We start from the raw sequence: 23403 nt of genomic DNA on the forward strand, positions 1-23403 counted from the left end.
GCATTGTAGACATTCAGATCTGTAATTAAGTAAGGCTAATTTCTTCATGTGGATAGGGACAGGGTTGCACTCGTAAATAGGCTATAACTTTAACTTGATCTAAAGCCTAATCTTAAAAGTGGGCTCTGGACAATGGTTATATGACTTTGGCAGTGAATTACTGTCCCTGTCTGTATTTTACAGACCTGTTATGTTTGTTCTGTGTTGAATTTTAAATTCTAACCTGGTTGCACAAAACTAATTATGTCAGATTTTGACAACAGCCACATTTGTTTCAGTTTGCCTTGGGGCATGCCAGTGCAGGCTACCTAACACCGATGCAGCAAACACACAAAAAATTGGGAGAGACAGGAAGAGATATGAGCTGTGGTACACCTGTGGACACTGGACTAAGCATTCAGGCTTACTACCTCCTTTGCCACCTTCCATGCTTTTTTTTTTCTGTAGTCACTAAATGCACTCAAATGTCTCAGAGGCTTTCATCAAAGGTGCTGGAACGTCCCCTGCCCCCTCTACACCTATGTAAAGCATCTAATGCCAAATGATTATCATGGCTTCCATTTGGATTGCTTCCCAATGAGAATCGACAGTTCTGACCCAAAAGTCGCTGTGCAGCCTCCAGGTGGTTGATGCCCCTCTGGTAACCAATATTTAGGTGAGACTTGGTACCCAGACTTCCAAGCAGACAGTCTGATGGACTGCTTTCTCTGAGATGTTCTTCATCATCTGTATCAGCATCAATGTACCTGTTGATAGAGGCATCATGAAATGTGAAAACAGTTGGTGTGAGTGCAACTCCCTCTGGTGTCTTCGGTGGAGTCCTGCTGCTAGCTGTTGTGTAGATAGATACTTCTGGGCTGATCAGGGAGTGATCTGAGGGAGCAGAGCTGTCTGATAAAAGGCCACTAGCTGGACTTGAATCCCCATAACCATGATGATTCACTCTAAGAGAACGTGTTTTCAGAAGATTTCCACCATGATGTGAACCCTCTATGTCAAGAGGCTTTGCAGCAGAACATGGTGGAGTAAGCATGAGTTCATGTTCCATGGTGGTTTGAAGGCTTGGATTAGCACTGACCCGTCCTGATAATCCAGAACCGTGTGAAAAACAAAAACTCTCTGGGAGGGACAAGCCCACTGCTGGACTGTAAGGGAATCGTGTGTTTTCTTGGAATTCTGTGGCACAGCTGATGTAGCTGTCAATGCTGGACAGACTTTTCATATCCACTATTCCTTCATGACCCCTGAATGGATCAACTCCTTGACCTGGCAAGGTACCTAGCTCAATTTCATCCCTTCTGCTACCTGCTCGGGATGAACTCCTGTCTTTGGTGTTGAGATTGGGCTGTGACTGAGTCTTGGTCATCTGGTTGTACACTTCCTCTAATTTCTGTGGATTGAGCCTCTGAGGGCTGGAGGCCCTGGCCTTGCTTGGTGAGCCCTGTTCTTGATTGAATGAGTGATTGGAGCTAGTGTCAGATGCAGCTCTCTTGGATGACCATTTCCAGCGACTTGGTGAGAGATGGTTGTCTTGAAGCTTCTCACCCTTTTCCATCACGACCACATCAAGAAGCTCTGCACCACGGGAAAAAGCATCCCTAACATTCATAGACACTATGCTACCATTGCGCTTGGCTCGTTCTAAAGCCTCACGTCTCTTGATGGCTTTCTCTTGTCTCTTCTGCTCCTTATAGAACTCAGAGAAGTTGTTTACAATGATAGGGATAGGGAGAGCAATAACCAGCACTCCAGCAATGCAGCAGAGACCACCAACTATTTTGCCTAATAATGTCTTTGGGTAAATGTCCCCATATCCCACAGTGGTCATGGTAATAGTAGCCCACCAAAAGGAGGCAGGTATGCTCTTGAACTTTGTGTCATCCTCATCCTTTTCAGCAAAGAAGACCAAACTTGAGAAGATCATGATGCCCATTGCTAAAAAGAGGATTAACAGACCAAGTTCATTGTAACTGCGTCGTAATGTGAAGCCGAGAGACTGTAGGCCAGTAGAGTGACGAGCTAATTTTAGGATTCGCAAAATTCGCATAATCCGAAAGATCTGCACCACTCGCCGCACATTCTGGAACTGCAGTACACTTTTGTTGGACTCTGTGAGGAAGATGGTAATATAGTATGGAAGGATAGCCAACAGGTCAATGACATTGAGTGGACCTTTGAAAAACTTCCATTTATTGGGTGCAGAAAGAAAGCGAAGGAGATACTCCATGGTAAACCAGGCAATGCAAACTGCCTCAACATGGGCTAGTTGAGGGTTGTCTGTGCTCTGGCCAAACTCATCTATGTCTTGCAGTTCTGGAAGCGTGTTGAGAGACAAAGCGATGGTAGACAGCACAATAAACAATATGGAGATGATGGCCAATATCTGTAGATTAGAAATATGAGAAAACACAATTAGAGAAAAAAAACAATTTATGAGGGTTATGTTCTTCTACAATTCCTAAAGTTTGTATATGTAATTTTTTTTGTTGTTTAGATAGGTGACCAGTGACCAACAACTCACAGAGATCACACTTTTCCCCATTCTGATAATTGATGTGAACATTAGCTGAAGCGCTTGACCTGTATCTACATGTTTTTATGTATTGTGCTGCCCCAACATGATTGCCTAAGTGGATAACAGCATATGAAGTTGACAGTTAGTGTACACTTTTGCTGTATCCCAACTCCTGACACACTAATATATAAAGACTGTACCTATACCTGGTTAAAGTGTGTTGAGAACTAGGAAAGATCAAAATATAAACACTCTGGGAGGTCACATTTAAATTACTACAGAACGTATAATATAATCAAGCTGTAACAGTCAGTAGTTCACATGTATCTCTTTTGGTGTGGACAATCCTGTAATCTGTCAGAGCTTCACAAAAGTTTTGACAAAAAAAAGAAAAAAAAGAAAAAAAAAAAAAAAAAAATATATATATATATATATATATATATATATATATATATATATATATATATATATATTCAAAACATTTGTGAAGCTCTGACAGATTATGGGACAAATTTGTCCATGTCTGTGTTTTATATATATATATATATATATATATATATATATATATATATATATATATATAAATAAAACAGACGTAGACAAATTTGTTGATACCCTTACAACTCATTGAAACAATGCTTTATTCCTTCTGAAAAGTAATGAAACTAAAAGCAATTTTCTCATGTATACCTGCATGTCTTTAGTATGTTAGGCCCTGGTCACACTACAGCTCGTGATGGGTTTGCAAATACTTGGCAATGAAAAACTGGCAGCATCGCTACCAATCGGGCGATGCATGGTGAATGTTCTCCGAGCTTTGTGAGTTGTTTTTTGGTGTATCTCCACCCATGAGTGGCCAAAACCATTGTGAAAAATTTCAATGCATGCATTGAAATTTGGTGGCGATGTTTTCATTGGCAAACTAAGCAGTGAATACTCACAGATGGGTTTGGGAATACTTCCCGAAGCTCAGGAAACCTTCATTGAACCTCTTGAGATGTATTTATCTCAAATCCATGTCCCCGATGCTCGTGGGAGCCTCATCAACACAGTGGCTCGGCATAGCCTAACTTTTGTCGAGACTGTTACGACCACTAGGCTCAAGTGACCATAACATAAAAGGGAGTCCACACAGTTGTTCCAATTTTAGCAATATTTTAATTAAATAATAACAATAAAAATAAGAAAAATAAGAAAGAACAAAGGAAAACATGCGCTGGACAGGCCTTCTCCCAGTGAAGGCCTGAACAGCACACAGCCAAACAACCAAACCAAAATGCCAGCAAAGCACGCCCTCCCACCTAACAGCCATAGGCTGTATTTGAACTGTTCCGCCTGTTTGGCGAAAATGACAAGATACCAAACAGCTCCTCCTAAAGGTCGGGAGGGGGAGAGAGAACAAGTTCAAGATTAATATATCAAAAAGGTGGAGTAAGCACTCTCAGCATGACCAAGCTGGGCGTGACATCACTCCCCCCCAAAAGACAGAGACCCATCTCTGGGACTCTGTTCACATTAACAAATCTATTATTCATAACCGAAATCCCCAAAAAAACCAGTACACCCAATACCCTTTTTTTTTTTTATAGATACCCCGCCTACACCACAACAAATCACCTCCCTCCACCCAAATTCCCTGCCCCAAACTGCGTTCCATCCCGCAAATCCCGGCGCCTGGATAGCAAGAGAGGAAACACAAGTTACGACACAGAATCAGAGGCCAGAGAAGAGACAAAACATCCCACTAATAGTCATCAGGAGCCCGAGACAATGCATCGGCCATAACATTTTCAGACCCCTTAAATGTGCCTAATAGATAAATTGTAGGGCTGCAGAAAAAGAGCCCAACGCATTAAACGCTGGTTAGTGTTCTGCAGAGACGAAAGAAAAGTCAAAGGGTTGTGGTCGGAAAAGACCACCACAGGGTGCACCCCACCACCAACGTAAACATCAAAATGTTGGAGTGCCCAAATAAGGGCCAGGGCCTCCTTCTCAATAATAGAATAGTTAAATTGGTGACAGTTAAATTTCCGGGAGAAAAAACAAACTGGTTGGTCTATACCATCCTCATCCTTTTGGAGGAGAACAGCTCCTGCACCTACCTGACTAGCGTCTACCTGCAGCTGGAATGGTTCCTCCAGCTTAGGAGCAGACAGGACAGGTGCAGTGGTCAAAAGAGCCTTAGCATTTTCAAATGCTTTCTCACACTCAGGAGTCCAAAGAAATTTAGCTGAACTCTTTAATAAATTCGTCAGAGGGGCGACAACAGATGAAAAATTGCGGCAAAAGTTTCTATAGTACCCAATCATACCCAAAAAACGCATTAATTCCTTTTTAGTCACAGGACGTGGAAAATTATCAATGGCCAGGACTTTAGCTCTTATAGGCCGCACTTCACCCTGACCAACTACTCTGCCAAGATAGACTACTGTAGCCTAAGCAAATTCACACTTTGCTAAGTTTACAGTAAGATTGGCAGCAGCAAACCTTTCAAACAATAAACGAACACGTGCAAGATGATCTTCCCATGTGTCCGAATAACAAACCACATCATCAAGATACACAGCGCACCCCTCCAGTCCCGCAACGACTCGATTCATGAGCCGTTGGAAAGTGGAGGGGGCGTTGCGCAAACCAAATGGCATACGCGTGTAGGAAAATAATCCGTTGGGTGTAACAAAGGCAGAAATCTCCTGTGCCCTAGAAGTCAGGGGTACCTGATAGTAACCTTTAAGCAAATCAAATTTGCTAACAAACCGAGCTGCACCAACCTGATCAATACAATCCTCTATGCGAGGCAATGGATACGAGTCTGGTTTTGTAACCATGTTCACCTTGCGGTAATCTGTACAAAACCTGTATGTGTGGTCAGGTTTTTTGACTAACAAACACGGTGAAGACCAACTTGAACATGATGGTACAGCAAGACCATTATCAATAAGATACTGGACACTATCATCCAAGCTCCTGCGCTTTTCAGAACTAACACGGTAAAACCTCTGACGGACAGGCTCTGCATCACCAACTTCTATGTCATGCTCAATCCATGACGTACAGGTTGGAATGTCTGAAAACAAACATAAAAACTCCAAAATTAAACTTTTTAACTGTTCTCTCTGCTGCAAGTCCATCTGACTCAGAAGTCCATCTAACTTGGCCAACATCTCGGAATTATTCAAATGAGCATGTAACATGGCATCATCAGGGCCCCTCATCTCTTCCCCCATCACAGAAGAATTAGGCAATGTAGATGCCAACAAACCAAGAGACACCTCAGGTTTAGCATCAGAATGTACTGATGTATAGTATGGCTTCAGTAAATTCACGTGGCATAATTGTGTTGCACGCCTACGATCTGGCGTAGCAACCACGTAATTCGTGTCAGACACCTGACGAACAACCCTATAAAGCCCCGAAAACTTTGCAGCAAAAGGAGAACCAGGAACAGGCAACAATGCCAAAACCTGATTTCCCGTATTGAAAGTACGAGCTTCAGTCTTACGGTCATAATTTTTCTTCATTTTTAACTGAGCTTCAGTTAAATTCTCGTTTGCCATCTTACAAGCCAGAAGTAGCCTGCGTCGGAAACCATACACATAATCAGACAAAGTTTGTGGTGGTTCAGACGAATCTAATTCACTGGACAAGACTGACAAAGGAGTGCGAACTTTATGACCAAACACTAGTTCATTTGGACTAAACCCAGTGCTTTCCTGCACAACCGCTCTAGCTGCCAAAAGTAACCATGGCAGACCATCTTCCCACTCCTGGCCCATCTCTATACAATAAGTACGCAACAGCGACTTAAAGGTGGCATGGAAACGTTCCAAGGCCCCTTGACTCTGTGCGTGATAAGCACTACTAAAGTTATGTTGTATCTGGAGCTCTTTTAAAGCAGCAGCAAATGTCTTTGATGTAAAATTTGAACCTCGATCACTCTGAATGATCTTAGGGAGGCCAAATGTTGAAATAAACTGAGACAGGCACTTTATAACAGACCTTGTAGTAATTGTCCTCAAAGCATATACAGTAGGGTAGCGAGTAGCCTGACACATAATAGTAAATAGATAAATACATCCAGTCTTAGACTTGGGCAAAGGTCCTACACAGTCAATAATCAAATATTCAAACGGATTACCAACGGATGGAATAGATTTCAGAGGTGCAGGTTTAATGACACTTGGTTTGCCAGCAACCTGACAAACATGACAAGCTCGAATAAACCGTGCAACATCTTTCTTTATCCGTGGCCAATAAAAATATTGTAACAACTGATTGTAGGTTTTTCTCACCCCAAAATGACCCGCTGTTTCACCGTGAGCTGTTTTTAATGCAACCTCACGAAACTTTTCAGGCATCACCACCTGCAAAACCTGCTCTCTCACAACAGCATCTGCAGTAGGTGACCACCTTCTTATCAATAAACCATCATTGATAAAGTAACTGTGGTCCAAATCATTATTTTGTTCACACAAATCAAAATACTTTTGTAAGCTCTCATCATTCTTTTGAGCTTCCACAATGTCAGAACGAGACAAAGGTGCTGGTAATTTGGGAACAAATATTTGAGTAGACATGTTCTTAGATGCATCAAACAGCTTAGAATCTTGCACACGGGCCATAGCGCGCGTCACAGCACAAGCAGTGAAAACATCTGGAAAATGTTTTTGACAAACATCAGACTCATCTAGTGGAGAAGCTTTATTCCCAACCACTGGTGATGGAGAGACCTGATCAGGAAAAACACAATCACGGGCCAAATTATTCCCAATAATCACATCAATTCCTTCAATGGGCAACGAGGGACGAACAGCTATGGCTACCTCACCATTCACAAAATCAGAGGACAATTGAATTTTGTGCAAAGGCACTGGGAATGACTGTAGACCAATTCCTCGAATCAATACAAAATTTCCCGTGTCAGATTGAGAAGAGAAGGACAAAACAGATTGGGAAATGAAACTTTCTGATGCGCCTGTATCACGCAAAATTTTCACTGGAATGCGACGGGAGTCTCCAAGCAAAGACACAAACCCATCCGTAACAAACGGCGCATAATCCGCTAAACTAGAAATCACCAATTCAGACGTATCACCTTTTAGAGTTACATTATCAGTTGACGCTGTACACTGGGTACGATCCAACAAATTCACTGCAGTCTTTTTAAAGTTGCTCTTTGAACACGCAGGCTTAATAGACGAGGTACAGAGGCCAACTTTGCCTCCCTCGCTTTTCACCTTATCATGCCCCAATAATACTGGACAATTTGATTTCCAGTGGTTTTGACCAAAGCAATAATTGCAATCCTTTTTAGGATTAAATCCGGGCGGCTTACCCTGCATCATTACATTAGTGTTGGAATTAACAGAAGTGTCCACTCTAACCCCGCTAGGGCAACAAGTGTACGAACGCAAACTAGACAGACGAGATGGAATCTTGTGCGTGAGAGAAAAATTATCAGCAAGAACCGCAGCCTCTGCTGGCGTTTTCACCTTATGTTCGTTAATATAAGTGGCTATACGATCAGGCAAACCGTTTTTAAACTGTTCCAATATCATAAGATTGCACAACGTATCAAAACTCTCCACATTTTCTGCTGTAAGCCAGCGCTGAAAAAAAGTAGTTAAATCCCTTGCCCATTCAGCATATGCTTGTTTGTCCAATTTTTTCCAAGAACGAAAACGCTGTCTATAGGCCTCTGGAATTAACTCATAACATTTCAACACCGCCGCTTTAACGCGCTGATAAACTTTTCTATCAGCGGTGGGTAGAGCCACAAATGCTTGTTGGCCACGACCAATTAACAAGGTCTGCAACAATAATGTTTTCTCCTCATCGCTCCAATGCTGTTCAGCCGCAATGTTCTCAAACAAGGAGAAAAACACGTCAGGATCACGCTCATTAAATTTAGGCAGGAACTTGATCATGCTGGCCAAACTAGGTTGCGAAGTAGACGGGCTGCCGAGTCTGCCCTCAGCAGTTAACTGCAATCGAGTGTGCTCAAATTCACGGCCCTGTTCTAATTGTTTAAGCCGCTCAAGTTCCAATAAACGTTGTTTTTCTTTTTCCTGAACCTCCAATCTCCTACAAGCCATTTCTTTATCGAGCCTCCTTTGCACTAACTCGTTATCCAATTTCATCTGCTGCAGTTTTAGCTCATGTTGAAATTTCAAAAGCTCAATTTGCTGTTCATATGACAACGATGTTACCATCGGCATATATGAAGCTGGTTTACCCAACACATTCTTCTCAATCAATCTCATTCGAACAAGATTCAACAGTTCATCCTTCAATGCTGCCTTTGGCAATACTACATCAAGTTTATAATAATCAACCACACTAAACAACTGATCCTTAGTGAGGGTAACCAACAAGGCCTCAGAGGGAGCTTCAAAAAATGCTTCCAAGGTACTCATTTTTACCGTCAACAATAAACAAATCACCAATTAACAAATCACCACTGGCCAATGGCAAATCCAAACAATTACAAATAGACACTGGGGTGTGCCACTAATCTAACCATGCAACTGGCTAAACAAAGTAATCCAAAAGTATCCACGTATCCAAAAGTAACAAACTACTCCACAAATCCAAAATAATTGGGCAAAGTGTAATGCAACTCACGTAAACAGGACAACACCGGAGTTTCCCCCTAAACATTTATCCCCCTACTAAACTGACCTGTCTTCACACTAAGTCTAAGAACAAGGATCATTTACTCACCATTACCATTGGATCCGTACTGTCCCGACCAAAGTCAATTCAGCCGGTTTTCCAAGGCGGTGCCCTCGCCCAGACTTCAGTGACACAGTAGCCTAAACCCCACGCAAACGTGTTCTAACTGGGGAAAATGCCAACTCCACTCTATGTCCTCCCGTAACGCAGGCCCAAACACACTTACCGACTCTACTCTTAATCAAACAAAACAAATGGTTGGTCAAACAACTTCCGCAAAAAACTTGAAAAGAGTTAACAATCACAATGTAATCAATCACAACGTAACCAATCGCTTTACAACCAATGCGAACCCCCCCAACAAACCACATGGCACAATAGCTTACCTCACTTCGTTTAAACAAACCAAGTGATTAATCCAAACTCCACTATTAAACATCCCGGACGAGCCCCCATATGTTACGACCACTAGGCTCAAGTGACCATAACATAAAAGGGAGTCCACACAGTTGTTCCAATTTTAGCAATATTTTAATTAAATAATAACAATAAAAATAAGAAAAATAAGAAAGAACAAAGGAAAACATGCGCTGGACAGGCCTTCTCCCAGTGAAGGCCTGAACAGCACACAGCCAAACAACCAAACCAAAATGCCAGCAAAGCACGCCCTCCCACCTAACAGCCATAGGCTGTATTTGAACTGTTCCGCCTGTTTGGCGAAAATGACAAGATACCAAACAGCTCCTCCTAAAGGTCGGGAGGGGGAGAGAGAACAAGTTCAAGATTAATATATCAAAAAGGTGGAGTAAGCACTCTCAGCATGACCAAGCTGGGCGTGACAAGACATAAAAAGTGCATTCACATTCAGGGATCCTTCGGAGCTCATTGTGCACATGCTTAGGACCCAGTTGTGATGGAAAAAAACACGTGATGCTGATTTGAGCACAATCAGCACACGCATATAAGGACACTGTTTTCACAGAGACTTATTGAAGTATTCTGTCAGGTATGTGGTAGTAGATGGATGTAAGTGCAGGAAGTGTGCTTATTAGCAGGCAATGCTATTTCCAAAAACAAAACATGAGGCAAGGTCAGAGTAACAAAACAAAAGCAAAACAGAAAGCAGAATCATAAAGCAGAGTATTTAACCAGAGTCAGAAACATGGCTAGAAACAAACATGACCGTGATAATGATAATACTTCGCAAAATCTCTGTGAAAACAGTGTCCTTATATACACGTGCTGATTGTGCTCAAATCAGCATCAGGTGTTTCCCATCACGACTGGGTCCCAAGAGCGTTCACAATGTGCTCCGTGAATGACCGTGGCCACTTGAGCTGTGCCAGACTCAAGTGCGCAAAGGTATGACAGTCAAGTGTTCGCCTACTGTGTGACCACAACTTTTAGCTTACTTGTATATTGCCAGGCATCGCCACCAGAACACCTCATTTTCATCGATAACCCATCACAAAGCATTGAGAGCTGTAGTGTGACTGTAGCTTTATCAAGTAAAGCAAAAAAAAAGTGTGAAAATAAATGATTTATTGTTTATTTTTACAAAAATATTCTAAAACAGCCTGGACAGATTTGTTGGGACCCCAGAAAAGATTATAATAATTGCAGTATAGTGATATTTCAAACTGATTGTTTAACCTTAATTCGTAGGTTCACAGGTGTCTTAAATCTTGTAAATCAGTCATTTGGTCTATTTAAATGGAGAAAAGTCATCACTCTGCCGTTTGGTATCGTCATGTGCAACACATTGAATATGGACCAGAGAAAGCAAAGGAGACAGTTGTTTGAGGAGATCAGAAAGAAGATTATAGACAAGCATGCTAAAGGCAAAAAGGCTATAAGACCATTTCAAGCAGCTTGATGTTTCTGTGAATCCAGCTGCAAATATTAAGAAGCTGAAGTTTCACTGGGATTGTAGCCAAGCTTCCTGGACATGACTGCAAGAGAAAAATGGACCACAGATTGGGCAGAAGGATAATGCCAATGGTAGAAAAAGAGCCAAGGACAACTTCCAAAGAGATACAAATTTAACTCCAAGGTCAAGGTACATCAATGTCTGTTTGTACCATCAGTTACTTTTTGAGTTACAGTGGGCTCAATGGAAGAAGACCCAGGAGGACTCCATTGTTGAAAGAAAAACTTAAAAAAAAGCCAGACTGGAATTTACTAAAATGCATAATGACAAGCCACAATGCTTCTGGGAGCATGTTCTTTGGACAGATGAGACAGAACTCAAGCTTATTGGCCAGTCAAATCAGCTCCATGTCCACAGAAGAAAAAATGAAGCTTTCAAAGAATAGAACACCATATCTACTCTGAAAGATGGAAGAGGCTTGGTTATGTTTTGGGGCTGTTTTTCTGCATCTCACAATGAGGTGCTTTGAATCTCTGCAGGGCACAATGAATTCTCAAGACTGTCAAGGCATTCTGGAGTGAAACGTACTACCCAGTTTCAGAAAGCTCTGTCTCAGTTGCAGGCCATGGGTCTTCCAACAGAATAAAGACCCAAAACACACAGCTAAAAGCACCTAAGAATGGTGAAGATCAAAACATTGGACTATTCTGAAGTGGTGTTCTATGAGCCCTGACCTGAATCCTATAGAATATCTCTGGAAAGAGTTGAAACATTCAGTGTGGAGAAGGCACCCTTCAAACCTGAGACAGCTAGAGCAGTTTGCTCAGGAAGAGTGGACCTGTTGGCAGATGCAGAAGTCTCATTGAGGGCTACAGAGATTGCTTGTTAGCAGTGATTACAGCTGAAGGTTGTGCAACAAAATATTAAGTTATGGGCACCATCATTTTTGCCCATGCCATTTTCGTTTGTTTTACGTAAAACATTCACTTGGATCAAAAATCAAAAGCAAAGTCTGATTTGTGTTAAACATGGAATAAACAATGATGGATGCCATTAACCTTTGTTAGTTTCAAGTTATTTCAGAGATAGTTGTGGGTTCTTTTTTTATGGAAGGGTACCAACAAATTTGTTCACGTGTGTGTGTGTGTGTGTGTGTGTGTGATTTTGAGATACACGGGGAAATACATCACTGGTTTAAAATATTTGAATTTTCCATTTTAGCATAATTTTAGAGTATATTGCCTACATTTTCATGTTTTGAATGAATTTTGCAGAAATTTGTACCTTATGTTTATTTGTACCTTAAGGTATATTTGTACCTTAAACCATTTATTGAGATAAGGTATTCAAATCCTGATAAAAATTCATAAAAGGAGCGAAAACACACTTCAGACTTTGTACCAGTGATCATATATTTCTGAGGATAACCCTTCATGTCTGGTATCAAAATACAGTGGAGCTTTCCCACTCACTTGATTCAGTATTAATTTTAACATAATTTCAATGAGTAGCCAATAAAATGGTGTAAAAAAAAGACTTCTGATTGGCTGCACTGCTCCTTCACATGCGCAGTTCACAACATAGCCCGTTTCCTGTATGAACCACAGTGTGAGAAATTGCAAAGCTCTTAAACTTAAATCGTAACAATAATTAAAATTTGAGTGATTTAGTAGTGGATTTCTTTGCATAAACCTGGGAAGAGGATATTTATAACTGATATCAATAACAATGAAGATGGATTTTAGGAGGACTCTGACCCAAAAAGGACTGATTTTGAGTTTGTCATGGAAAGTACTGCCATGGAATATGCCAGTGATATTGACCAAGTTGACTGGGAGAAAGCTTCAAAATTTAGGTGAGTCTTGTTTTTATATCTTGCGGGCAGTTACTATGAGCTTTCTGTAGTGTATTTTGGAAGTTATTATTGTGAGGGGCATCATAAACATGTTAGGAATTACCATAAGTTTCATGAGTATGAGCATACATTTTTATTAATAAGTAGACATCTCTATACATACAAGTCTTGTATATTTCTATAGAGGTCTTACAGAAGCCTAACATTATATCAATATGTTTATATGCATCGTGTTGACAATGTATAGCATTGAAGGCACATAAAAAAGTAAGCAACCATAAACCAGGATGAAACGTTTCAGTCACATTCAATTCCAGGACTTTGAAAAAGACCTGACATTCTTGCCAATTTATTTCTAAATTGACAAGCTTGGGTTGTTATGCTGAGTGCCTAGACTGAGTGCACTACAGACTAGACTAAATTTAATGAAATAAGCCTAATATATTTTGTTGTATTGCTTTCCGACAGCTCAATGAACTCGTCTTTTTTCTAGCTGCACATGTCAGATTGGGATTGATGGAACATCATGCTATCACCTAGTTGTACCCAAAGAAATGATCCAGGTGGTCATCCAGTCACATTTCCTCACCCAGACTTCTGCTAGCTAGACAACAGTATCTCCACAAACACATCCGAGCCTTTGTTCCTGAGCCCTACAAGGACATAATGTGCCCTAAACTAGATGTGCTGCCTCCAGATGGGTCAGAGGATGAAGAGGTACAGGTGTAGGTAAATAAAGGACAAGAAGGACAGAGTCGATAATGGATATAGGCGAAGATGTGGGCATGGATGCAGAAATGGGCATGGTCATGGGTATGGCCGTGGCCATGGCAGAGGGGTTGAAGCAGGGGGGTCTTTTATTGTCATGCATGAGGTATAGACAACATTTTCAAGTAACTTTAGAATTTTGGAACTTTTAAACTGTAGACTGAGGGGGTGAAATACATGGACGATACAAAGGGGGAAAATCCTCTAAAAAGTCTATATTTTGTAAATATGTTAACATTTTCCTAAACACGTACAGTGAAAACATTTGGTGTGTACATCTGTGAAACCATAATAAATATGTCCCCCAAATTTCATTTGAATATATATTTTTTAAACATGTGTTACTAAGGAGTTTATGTAGTAAAATTTACAAGCAGATTTCTCCATTTCTGACTTTTCATAAAAGTAAAATCTTACTACTTCAAATGCCCATATCTCAGTGGTATATTGGTAAATTTTCTTGATATATGCAGAATTGTTTGCATGTTCTCCCCGTGTCCGCGTGGGTTTCCTCCGGGTGCTCCGGTTTCCCCCACAGTCCAAAGACATGCAGGTTAGGTTAACTGGTGACTCTAAATTGACCGTAGGTGTGAATGTGAGTGTGAATGGTTGTCTGTGTCTATGTGTCAGCCCTGTGATGACCTGGCGACTTGTCCAGGGTGTACCCCGCCTTTCGCCCGTAGTCAGCTGGGATAGGCTCCAGCTTGCCTGCGACCCTGTAGAAGGATAAAGCGGCTAGAGATAATGAGATGAGATGAGATGCAGAATTGGAAAACTTTTTAATGGCCTTTCATGGAAACAGAATAGCTTAATTGTGAAAACTTGACCCAAGTGAATGGTTTTGTAAAGGACAGACACATATGTTTTGCTTTTGACAAAAGAAGAGTGTGGACAAGAATGTAAAAGAATGTGGACAGTTGATGTCTGTACTTTTTTATGTACACTGTACCTTAATACAGTTTGTTAAGAGGCCTAGTCTAATCTGTATGCAATCTGCATCTAGCACAAGGATAAACAGCAGGAGTGATCTATCCTTAACACTGTACTCCAGTCCCTCAAAAACAGCCCCTGTACTAATTAGTCTTTATCAGGTTTGAGTACTGCCACAGGAGAGCAAGTAGAATGTTTGAAAATATAATCTGGCTTATAATGTGACTGATTTGCTGAAGAACTGGGTACACAATCATAAACAGAGGCACAGGCACACAGCCTGTCTGAAGGTCTATAGGTAACAGCTATACGGTACATAACCAGAGCAAGAGAACCCTCAATTAACATGAAATACTATTGGTCCCTGGCTCACACAAAAACATATGAAAATGTTCTCTCCCTAACATAGTGAGAAGGAAGCAGCTCATTCCAGATGGCATTTACCTAGCCACCACCAATCAGAGGAGGAGAGCACTGTTGCCATGGCAGATGGGAATTAAGACCCTAACTGTTTACCTCTGTTTCACCGTCCATTTCCTTTGTTTTAAGATTTTCTCTTTTATTTTCTCTTTTATAGTAATTTATTCGTCACATACAGTGGTGCTTGAAAGCTTGTGAACCCTTTAGAATTTTCTATATTTCTGCATAAATATGATCTAAAACCTCATCAGATTTTCACACAAGTCCTAAAAGTAGATAAAGAGAACCCAGTTAAACAAATGAGACAAAAATGTTATACTTGGTCATTTATTTATTTATTTAGGAAAATGATTCAATATTACATATCTGGGAGAGGCAAAAGTATGTGAACATTTGCTTTCAGTATCTGGTGTGACCCCCTTGTGCAGCAATAAATGCAACTAAACGTTTCCGGAAACTGTTGATCAGTCCTGCACACCAGCTTGGAGGAATTTTAGCCTATTTCTCCATACAGAACAGCTTCAACTCTGGGATGTTGGTGGGTTTCCTCACATGAACTACTCGCTTCAGGTCCTTCCACAACATTTCGATTGGATTAAGGTCAGGACTTTGACTTGGCCATTCCAAAACATTAACTTTATTCTTTAACCATTCTTTGGTAGAACGATTTGTGTGCTTAGGGTTGTTGTCCTGCTGCATGACCCACCTTCTCTTGAGATTCAGTTCATGGACAGATGTCCTGACATTTTCCTTTAGAATTTGCTGGTATAATTCAGAATTCATTGTTCCATCAATGATGGCAAGCTGTCCTGGACCAGATGCAGCAAAACAGGGCCAAACCATGATACTACCACCACCATGTTTCACAGATGGGATTAGGTTCTTATGCTGGAATGCAGTGTGTTCCTTTCTCCAAACATAACGCTTCTCATTTAAACCAAAAAGTTCTATTTTGGTCTCATCCATCCACAAAACATTTTTCCAATAGCCTTCTGGCTTGTCCACGTGATCTTTAGCAAACTGCAGATGAGCAGCAATGTTCTTTTTGGCTAGCAGTGGCTTTCTCCTTGCAACCCTGCCATGCACACCATTGTTGTTCAGTGTTCTGATGGTGGACTCATGAACATCAACATTAGCCGATGTGAGAGAGGACTTCAGTTGCTTAGAAGTTACCCTGGGGTCCTTTGTGACCTTGCTGACTATTACATGCCTTGCTCTTGGTGTGATCTTTGTTGGTCGACCACTCCTGGGGAGGGTAACAATGGTCTTGAATTTCCTTCATTTGTACACAATCTGTCTGACTGTGGATTGGTGGAGTCCAAACTCTTTAGAGATGGTTTTGTAACCTTTTCCAGCCTGATGAGCATCAACAATGCTTTTTCTGAGGTCCTCAGAAATCTCCCTTGTTCGTGCCATGATACACTTCCACAAACGTGTGTTGTGAAGATCAGACTTTGATAGATCCCTGTTCTTTAAATAAAACAGGATGCCCACTCACACCTGATTGTCATCCCATTGATTGAAAACACCTGACTCTAATTTCACCTTCAAATTAACTGCTAATCCTAGAGGTTCACATACTTTTGCCACTCACAGATATTTAATACTGGATCATTTTCCTCAATAAATAAATGAGCAAGTATAACATTTTTGTCTCATTTGTTTAACTGGGTTCTCTTTATCTACTTTTAGGACTTGTGTGAAAATCTGATGAGGTTTTAGGTCATATTTATGCAGAAATATAGAAAATTCTAAAGGGTTCACAAACTTTCAAGCACAACTGTAACCCCTTTCTTTACTTCTCATCTCATCTCATTATCTCTAGCCGCTTTATCCTGTCCTACAGGGTCGCAGGCAAGCTGGAGCCTATCCCAGCTGACTACGGGTGAAAGGCGGGGTACACCCTGGACAAGTCGCCAGGTCATCACAGGGCCCTCTCTTTACTTCTCATCTCATCTCATTATCTCTAGCCGCTTTATCCTTCTACAGGGTCGCAGGCAAGCTGGAGCCTATCCCAGCTGACTACGGGCGAAAGGCGGGGTACACCCTGGACAAGTCGCCAGGTCATCACAGGGCCCTCTCTTTACTTCTCATCTCATCTCATCTCATTATCTGTAGCCGCTTTATCCTGTTCTACAGGGTCGCAGGCAAGCTGGAGCCTATCCCAGCTGACTACGGGCGAAAGGCGAGGTACACCCTGGACAAGTCGCCAGGTCATCACAGGGCCCTCTCTTTACTTGTTTCATGTAATTTATTTTTCCATTTTCCAAAAGTGTGAAATACAATAAATTTATAGCTAATTATTGATACACACTGTTATTTTGTATGCAGTAATAAAATATGGTCTACTTACTACTCTTACTCAGAAGGATCCAAGATGGCAGCCTGGCAGTTTGTTTGTCTATGTCAGTGATAAGTGTTGTTTGTTTTACTTGTTTATTACCGTTTTATCATACGTTTTAAAAGACAAGTTTTGAAGGATACGTTTTAAAAGACAAGTAAAGGAAAAAGAAAAGAAAAAAAAAAGAAAAAAAGAGAAAGAGAAGGGAAAAGACTGCGTGGATAGTGCATTGGAGTAGCCAACTGAAGGACTTTGAATTGAGTTTCCCTGGATTCCAAATTGGGATGTACATTCGAGTCTTCTGTTACCATCTGAATCCTCCTGGATCTAAGGTTTTTCTGTGCTTCGCTCGACTTCTACCTGGCGGATTTACCTGGCAGCACCTTTGCTGCATTTTTATCTGCTACTTCGTCGTTTATTCACCTGGCTACCCTGTGGCGTTTTACCATCAAGCCCGCCCCATACCTACTATGCTGTCAGCGGCTTGCTGAATTTCCACGCGGTTATGCGCATCTCCCCGGCCAGAGAAGATGGCATTGTTTGTAATCTTAATTAGCGTGTTGTGTGTGTGGGGTCTGCGGACAAGGGACAGTGGTTGGGTGAGTACACCGAATAATGTGTTTCGCCCGTTGAGTGCTGCTCAAAACGCTAGATGCACTTGCTTCCTCACTGCTATACCCGTACAAACTCCGAAGGTGCGGGAAAAGGACATAAACGTGGCATGGAACTTAAGCGCCGATTTACCACGTTACCAAAGTCTATTAGTTTTAAATAATTACTTTGTATGTCTATTCAATGAGAGATCCTGGTTGGATTTAATGCACCAAAGGTCTAGGGTCTTGTCAGACTATGCTGCTAAACAGAGATGGATGATTGTTTTACTATTGCTTATGTCTGGTAACGTGCAACCTAATCCGGGCCCTGAGTTGCATACTATCCAAATGCCATCCGATATCAAACAAATGTCCGGTCTTAGCATTGTTCATCTTAATGTGCGCAGCTTGTTACCGAAAATGGACAGTCTGCGAATATGGATTACAACTACAGATGCAGACGTTGTTGTAATATCTGAAACTTGGCTGACAAAATCAGTCACAGACAAAGACATTGCTGTGGAGGGCTATAATGTTTTCCGTGCTGATAGACTAAGAAAAGGAGGTGGCGTTGCCATTTATGTGAAATTAAAATTTCACGTCAATGTTGCGCATTCTGAATCTATCCCTAAGAAATTGGATTTTTTGGCGATAAATGTGAAAATTTCAAATGCCTTCTGTATTACGGTAGTTGGTTGTTATAGGCCTCCATCTGCCTTAAATGATGCTCTGCAATCTTTGACACACCTCTTGTCCAGATTAAATTATAGCGAAATTGTTTTAGCTGGGGATCTAAATTGGGACTGGCTTAACCCAGTCTCTGACAATCTCAAATCATTTTGTGATTCGGTTAACCTCACGCAGTTGATAAACTCACCCACTCGTCCAAATCTTAAATGTCCTGCGAGGTCCACCTTAATAGATTTAATTTTGACAAATGCCCCACATAAATACTCAGCTATAGGAGTTCTTTGCAATGATCTTAGTGACCATTGCTTAGTTGTGGCCATAAGAAACACGAAGATTCCTAAACTAAAATCACGAATCATTTGTAAGAGACATCTTAAATATTTTAATGAACAGGGATTTCATCATGATTTGCATGAATTCAAATGGGATAGAATTGAGCTTATTCCTGATGTGGAGACAGCTTGGACTTTCTTCAGGGATGGATTCATGAAAATTATAAATACACATGCCCCATTCAAGAAATTTAGAGTTAAGGGCCGTGACAACCCCTGGTTTTCCACTGAACTTGCTGATACTATCCATGAGCGCAATTTGGCTTGGGTTAAAGCTAGGACTACTGGCTCCATGGCGGACTGGCTGTTTTTTAGACAGTTAAGAAATAAATGTACCTCTTTTATCAAGAAAGCCAAATCAGATTATTACCTGTCGGTCACCACTGAAAATCTAAACAACCCCAGGAAATTCTGGAAGACTATTAAATCCCTGTCAGTGTGCAATGACGGGCAAACTCTACCTACTTTCATTAAGAAAGATTCAGTAGCTATCTATGATAAAATGGAGATGTTAAACTGTTTTAATCGTCATTTTATTTCCTCTGGTTCTCTGTTTGATGCTGTGGGTTCTGTGCCTGCGAAACCCTGCTCTGATATTCCAGTGCACATTGATCAGCCTTTTCATTTTAAACCATTTTCAGTTTCAGAGGTGCATAAAGCTCTAAAAATCCTAGACCCCAAAAAACCACCAGGACCAGATTTTTTGGATCCCTATTTCTTGAAGTTGGCAGCTGATTTTGTAGCAGGGCCACTTGCATATCTTTTCAATCTCACACTGGAAAACAATGAGATACCAAAAATATGGAAATCTGCCTTTGTGCTTCCAGTTCTAAAAGGGGGTGACTCATCTACATTAAACAATTATAGACCCATTTCTAATTTATCTGTACTAGCTAAAGTTCTTGAAAATCTTGTGAGCAACTCACTTAAGGAGTTTTTATACAATAATGCCATCTTATCAACCTACCAATCTGGCTTTAGAAAAAGACACAGTACCATCACAGCTGCAATCAAGGTGGTTAATGACATCACTGTTGCCCTAGATAAGAGGCAACATTGTGCATCACTGTTTATTGATTTATCCAAAGCGTTCGACACAGTTGATCATGATGTTCTAAAACTTAGGTTGCTAAATTCTGGGCTTTCAGAGAATGCCGTTGCTTGGTTTTCAAATTATCTTTGTGATAGGTCACAGTGTGTTAAATATGATGGTCTATGCTCAGAAGTTGTTCCCATCCTCAAGGGTGTCCCTCAGGGGTCTGTACTGGGGCCTCTTCTATTTACTATTTACATAAATAACTTGGGACAAAATGTATCTGATGCAAATTTTCATTTTTATGCTGATGACACAGTCATTTATTGCTGTGCTGTTAGCCTAGAAAAGGCCATTGAAAATTTGATAAATGCTTTTACTGTGGTACAAAATAATTTACTTCAGCTGAAACTAATTTTAAATGCTGATAAGACTAAACTAATGCTTTTTACCAGCTCTAAGGTTAGGCCCTTAACTATCCCAAAGGTTGTCACACTTGAGGGTGGTGAAATTGAGATTGTTGATTCTTATAAATACTTGGGAATACTGATTGATGATTCCTTAACTTTTAAGCCTCATGTACAAAACCTAGTGAAAAAGCTGAGACTAAAACTGGGTTTTTATTTCCGTAATAAGTTATGCTTTTCTTTTAATGTAAAAAAGCAACTTGTTGCGGCTACTTTTCTATCCGTACTGGACTATGGTGACCTATTGTATATGCACTCATCTACTCAATGTCTTCTTAAGTTAGATTCTGTTTATCATGCTTCCTTGAGATTCATAACCAACTGCAGAGCTCTTACTCACCACTGTGAGCTCTACTCAAGGGTAGGCTGGCCCTCTTTGACCACTCGTAGGCTCTGTCACTGGTACATATTTATATACAAAGTGATTATTGGGCTGCTCCCATTGTATCTGTGTGAACTCATTAAGCATAAAAACACTGGACAATATGCCCTACGTTCACAGAATCTGATTTTGTTGGATGTCCCAAATGTTCGTACGGAATTAGGAAAGAAGGCTTTTGTATACGCTGCACCTACAGCATGGAACCTGCTTCAAAATGAACTTAAGATGCGCCTATTTATCACTCTGGAAGCTTTTAAATCAAAAATGAATGAAAAGAAAACTGACTCTCTAAGATGCAGATGTTTCTTAAATTATTAGCTAAGTTTATGTCCTCAAACGTTTAATCTGTGTTGTATGTCTGTAAATGATACTAACTTTGTGTTTCAAGCTTGCCGCTGCCTGTCTTGGCCAGGTCTCCCTTGTAAAAGAGGTTTTTAATCTCAATGGGATTTTTTTTTTTGTTACCTGGTTAAATAAAGGTTAAATAAATAAAAAAATAAATGGTCCTTAAATCATGACTAAGTATTTCAATCTGTGAATGAATTCAAAAGGAGAGAGAAACAGGGAGATTGTAATTGTCATTTTTCATTGTGCAAATTTGGCATGTTAGCATGTTTTTAAGTGTGTGTGTTCTCACAAAAATAGTAAAACCAAAATGCGTGTTTGTGAGTACATGCTGAAAAGACTTACCGTCACCTTTGGCCATTCTAAGCCTTTCTCTAAGAACTTTTCCTCTGACCTTGACCACACTGCTGCAAATCTGTCACCATAGCAACCATGTCTATACTCAATATGAGGCCTAAGCATGGAAGTTCTTATTTAGTGTGCTTGTGCAGTGTATTGAAACTCTCACTAAACACCATGCTAAACCACAGCCAATGAAGACAGAATTGTAGTAAGTTTGAGCATTTACTGTCATATTTCTTTATTTTTACTGTCATGCTTCTTTATTCTTAACTAAATAATTACACTGTACATAGCTGTATATGAATATACATGGTTGTTTTCGTTACGGTCTAGTCTAAGGTCAGAATCTGATGGGCAACTACACCTGCTGGTAGCCAAACCTCATGATAGCCTGTTATTAAAAGACACATTGAAATACCTGCAAGAGGGGAAAGCTTTCAGTCATACAATCCAAGATACAAAATAAAAGCATCATGGACCCAGGGTCGTAACATTTTGCACTATAGGTAGCAGTTATCATGGGTACTAGCATTGTTGTGAGCTTGTACACAATAAACAAACCTATTTTTAAAAATAACATCATTCATTGTTGTAACACTCCCTACGTGTGGGTGGAGCACTGAGGACGGCAGGACAGAGATCAGGTTTGGGAAAAGGCTTTATTGCCACACTTTTCAGTGAACAATCGTTACGGTGACTAGACAGACACACACACACAGCCAGCGTCTAGTCCGGAGATCCCCCTCTGCTCTCACTCTCCCTCCTTAAATAGGGCGCGGTCACTGGGAAGACACACACAAACACAGGTTAATTGTTCTCAGGTGTCGTGATTCTGCCACTTACCTTCCCTGACTCCGCCCTCCTGTCACCGACCGGCGCTTGACCACGCCCCCGCTGCCACATACCCCCACCGCCCGACTCAGGCCGGGCGGCCGTCCGGCCTGCAGCCGACTCCCCCCCCCCTTGACGGGAGAGGAAGTCCGCCACGACCATCTGCGCCCCCGGCCTGTGGACCACCTTGAAATTAAAGGGTTGGAGCGCCAGATACCAACGGGTGATCCGCGCGTTGGCATCTTTCATGCGGTGGAGCCACTGGAGGGGCGCGTGGTCCGAACAGAGGGTGAAAGAGCGCCCCAGCAGGTAGTACCGGAGGGCGAGGACCGCCCATTTGATCGCCAGGCACTCCTTTTCAATCGTGCTGTAGCGCCCCTCACGCACTGACAGCTTCCGGCTGATGTATAAGACCGGGCGATCCTCCCCCTCCACCTGCTGGGACAAAACGGCCCCCAGCCCTCTGTCCGACGCATCCGTCTGTAACATAAAAGGGAGAGAGAAGTCAGGGGAGTGTAAAAGTGGCCCCCCACACAGTGCAGCCTTTACCTCCGAGAAAGCCCGCTGGCACTGCTCCGTCCACTGGACCGGATCTGGCGCCCCCTTTTTAGTGAGGTCAGTCAGCGGGCTGGTGACGTCCGAATAATTAGGTATAAACCTACGATAGTAGCCAGCCAGCCCCAGGAACTGTCTCACCCCCTTTTTGGTCTTGGGCCTCGGGCAGGCCGCAATCGCTGCTGTCTTATTAATTTGGGGACGCACCTGCCCGTTGCCCAAGTGGAAGCCCAGATACCGTACTTCCACCCGCCCAATCGCACACTTCTTTGGGTTGGCAGTGAGCCCCGCCCGTCTCAGCGACCTAAGGACGGCCCTCAGGTGTTGCAGGTGCCGCTGCCAGTCGTTACTATAAACGATAATGTCGTCCAGGTAGGCGGCCGCATAGGTGGCGTGGGGCCGGAGGACCCGGTCCATCAGCCGCTGAAACGTAGCGGGCGCCCCAAACAGCCCAAACGG

At 41.7% G+C, this 23403-nt stretch overlaps 1 protein-coding gene across 1 annotated transcript in view; it reads right to left on the bottom strand.

Moving 5' to 3' along the window:
- Positions 1-469: 469 nt before the first annotated feature.
- The window catches only part of kcnb1 (potassium voltage-gated channel, Shab-related subfamily, member 1), a 92966-nt gene continuing 70032 nt past the window's right edge, over positions 470-23403 (bottom strand). Inside the window, exon 2 of the mRNA XM_060919420.1 lies at positions 470-2383. Within this exon, the coding sequence (XP_060775403.1) occupies positions 470-2383 (1914 nt within the window). The remainder of the gene's footprint in view (positions 2384-23403) is intronic.

The sequence above is a fragment of the Neoarius graeffei genome, chromosome 4, assembly GCF_027579695.1.
Source record: "Neoarius graeffei isolate fNeoGra1 chromosome 4, fNeoGra1.pri, whole genome shotgun sequence".
Lineage (NCBI taxonomy): Eukaryota > Metazoa > Chordata > Actinopteri > Siluriformes > Ariidae > Neoarius > Neoarius graeffei.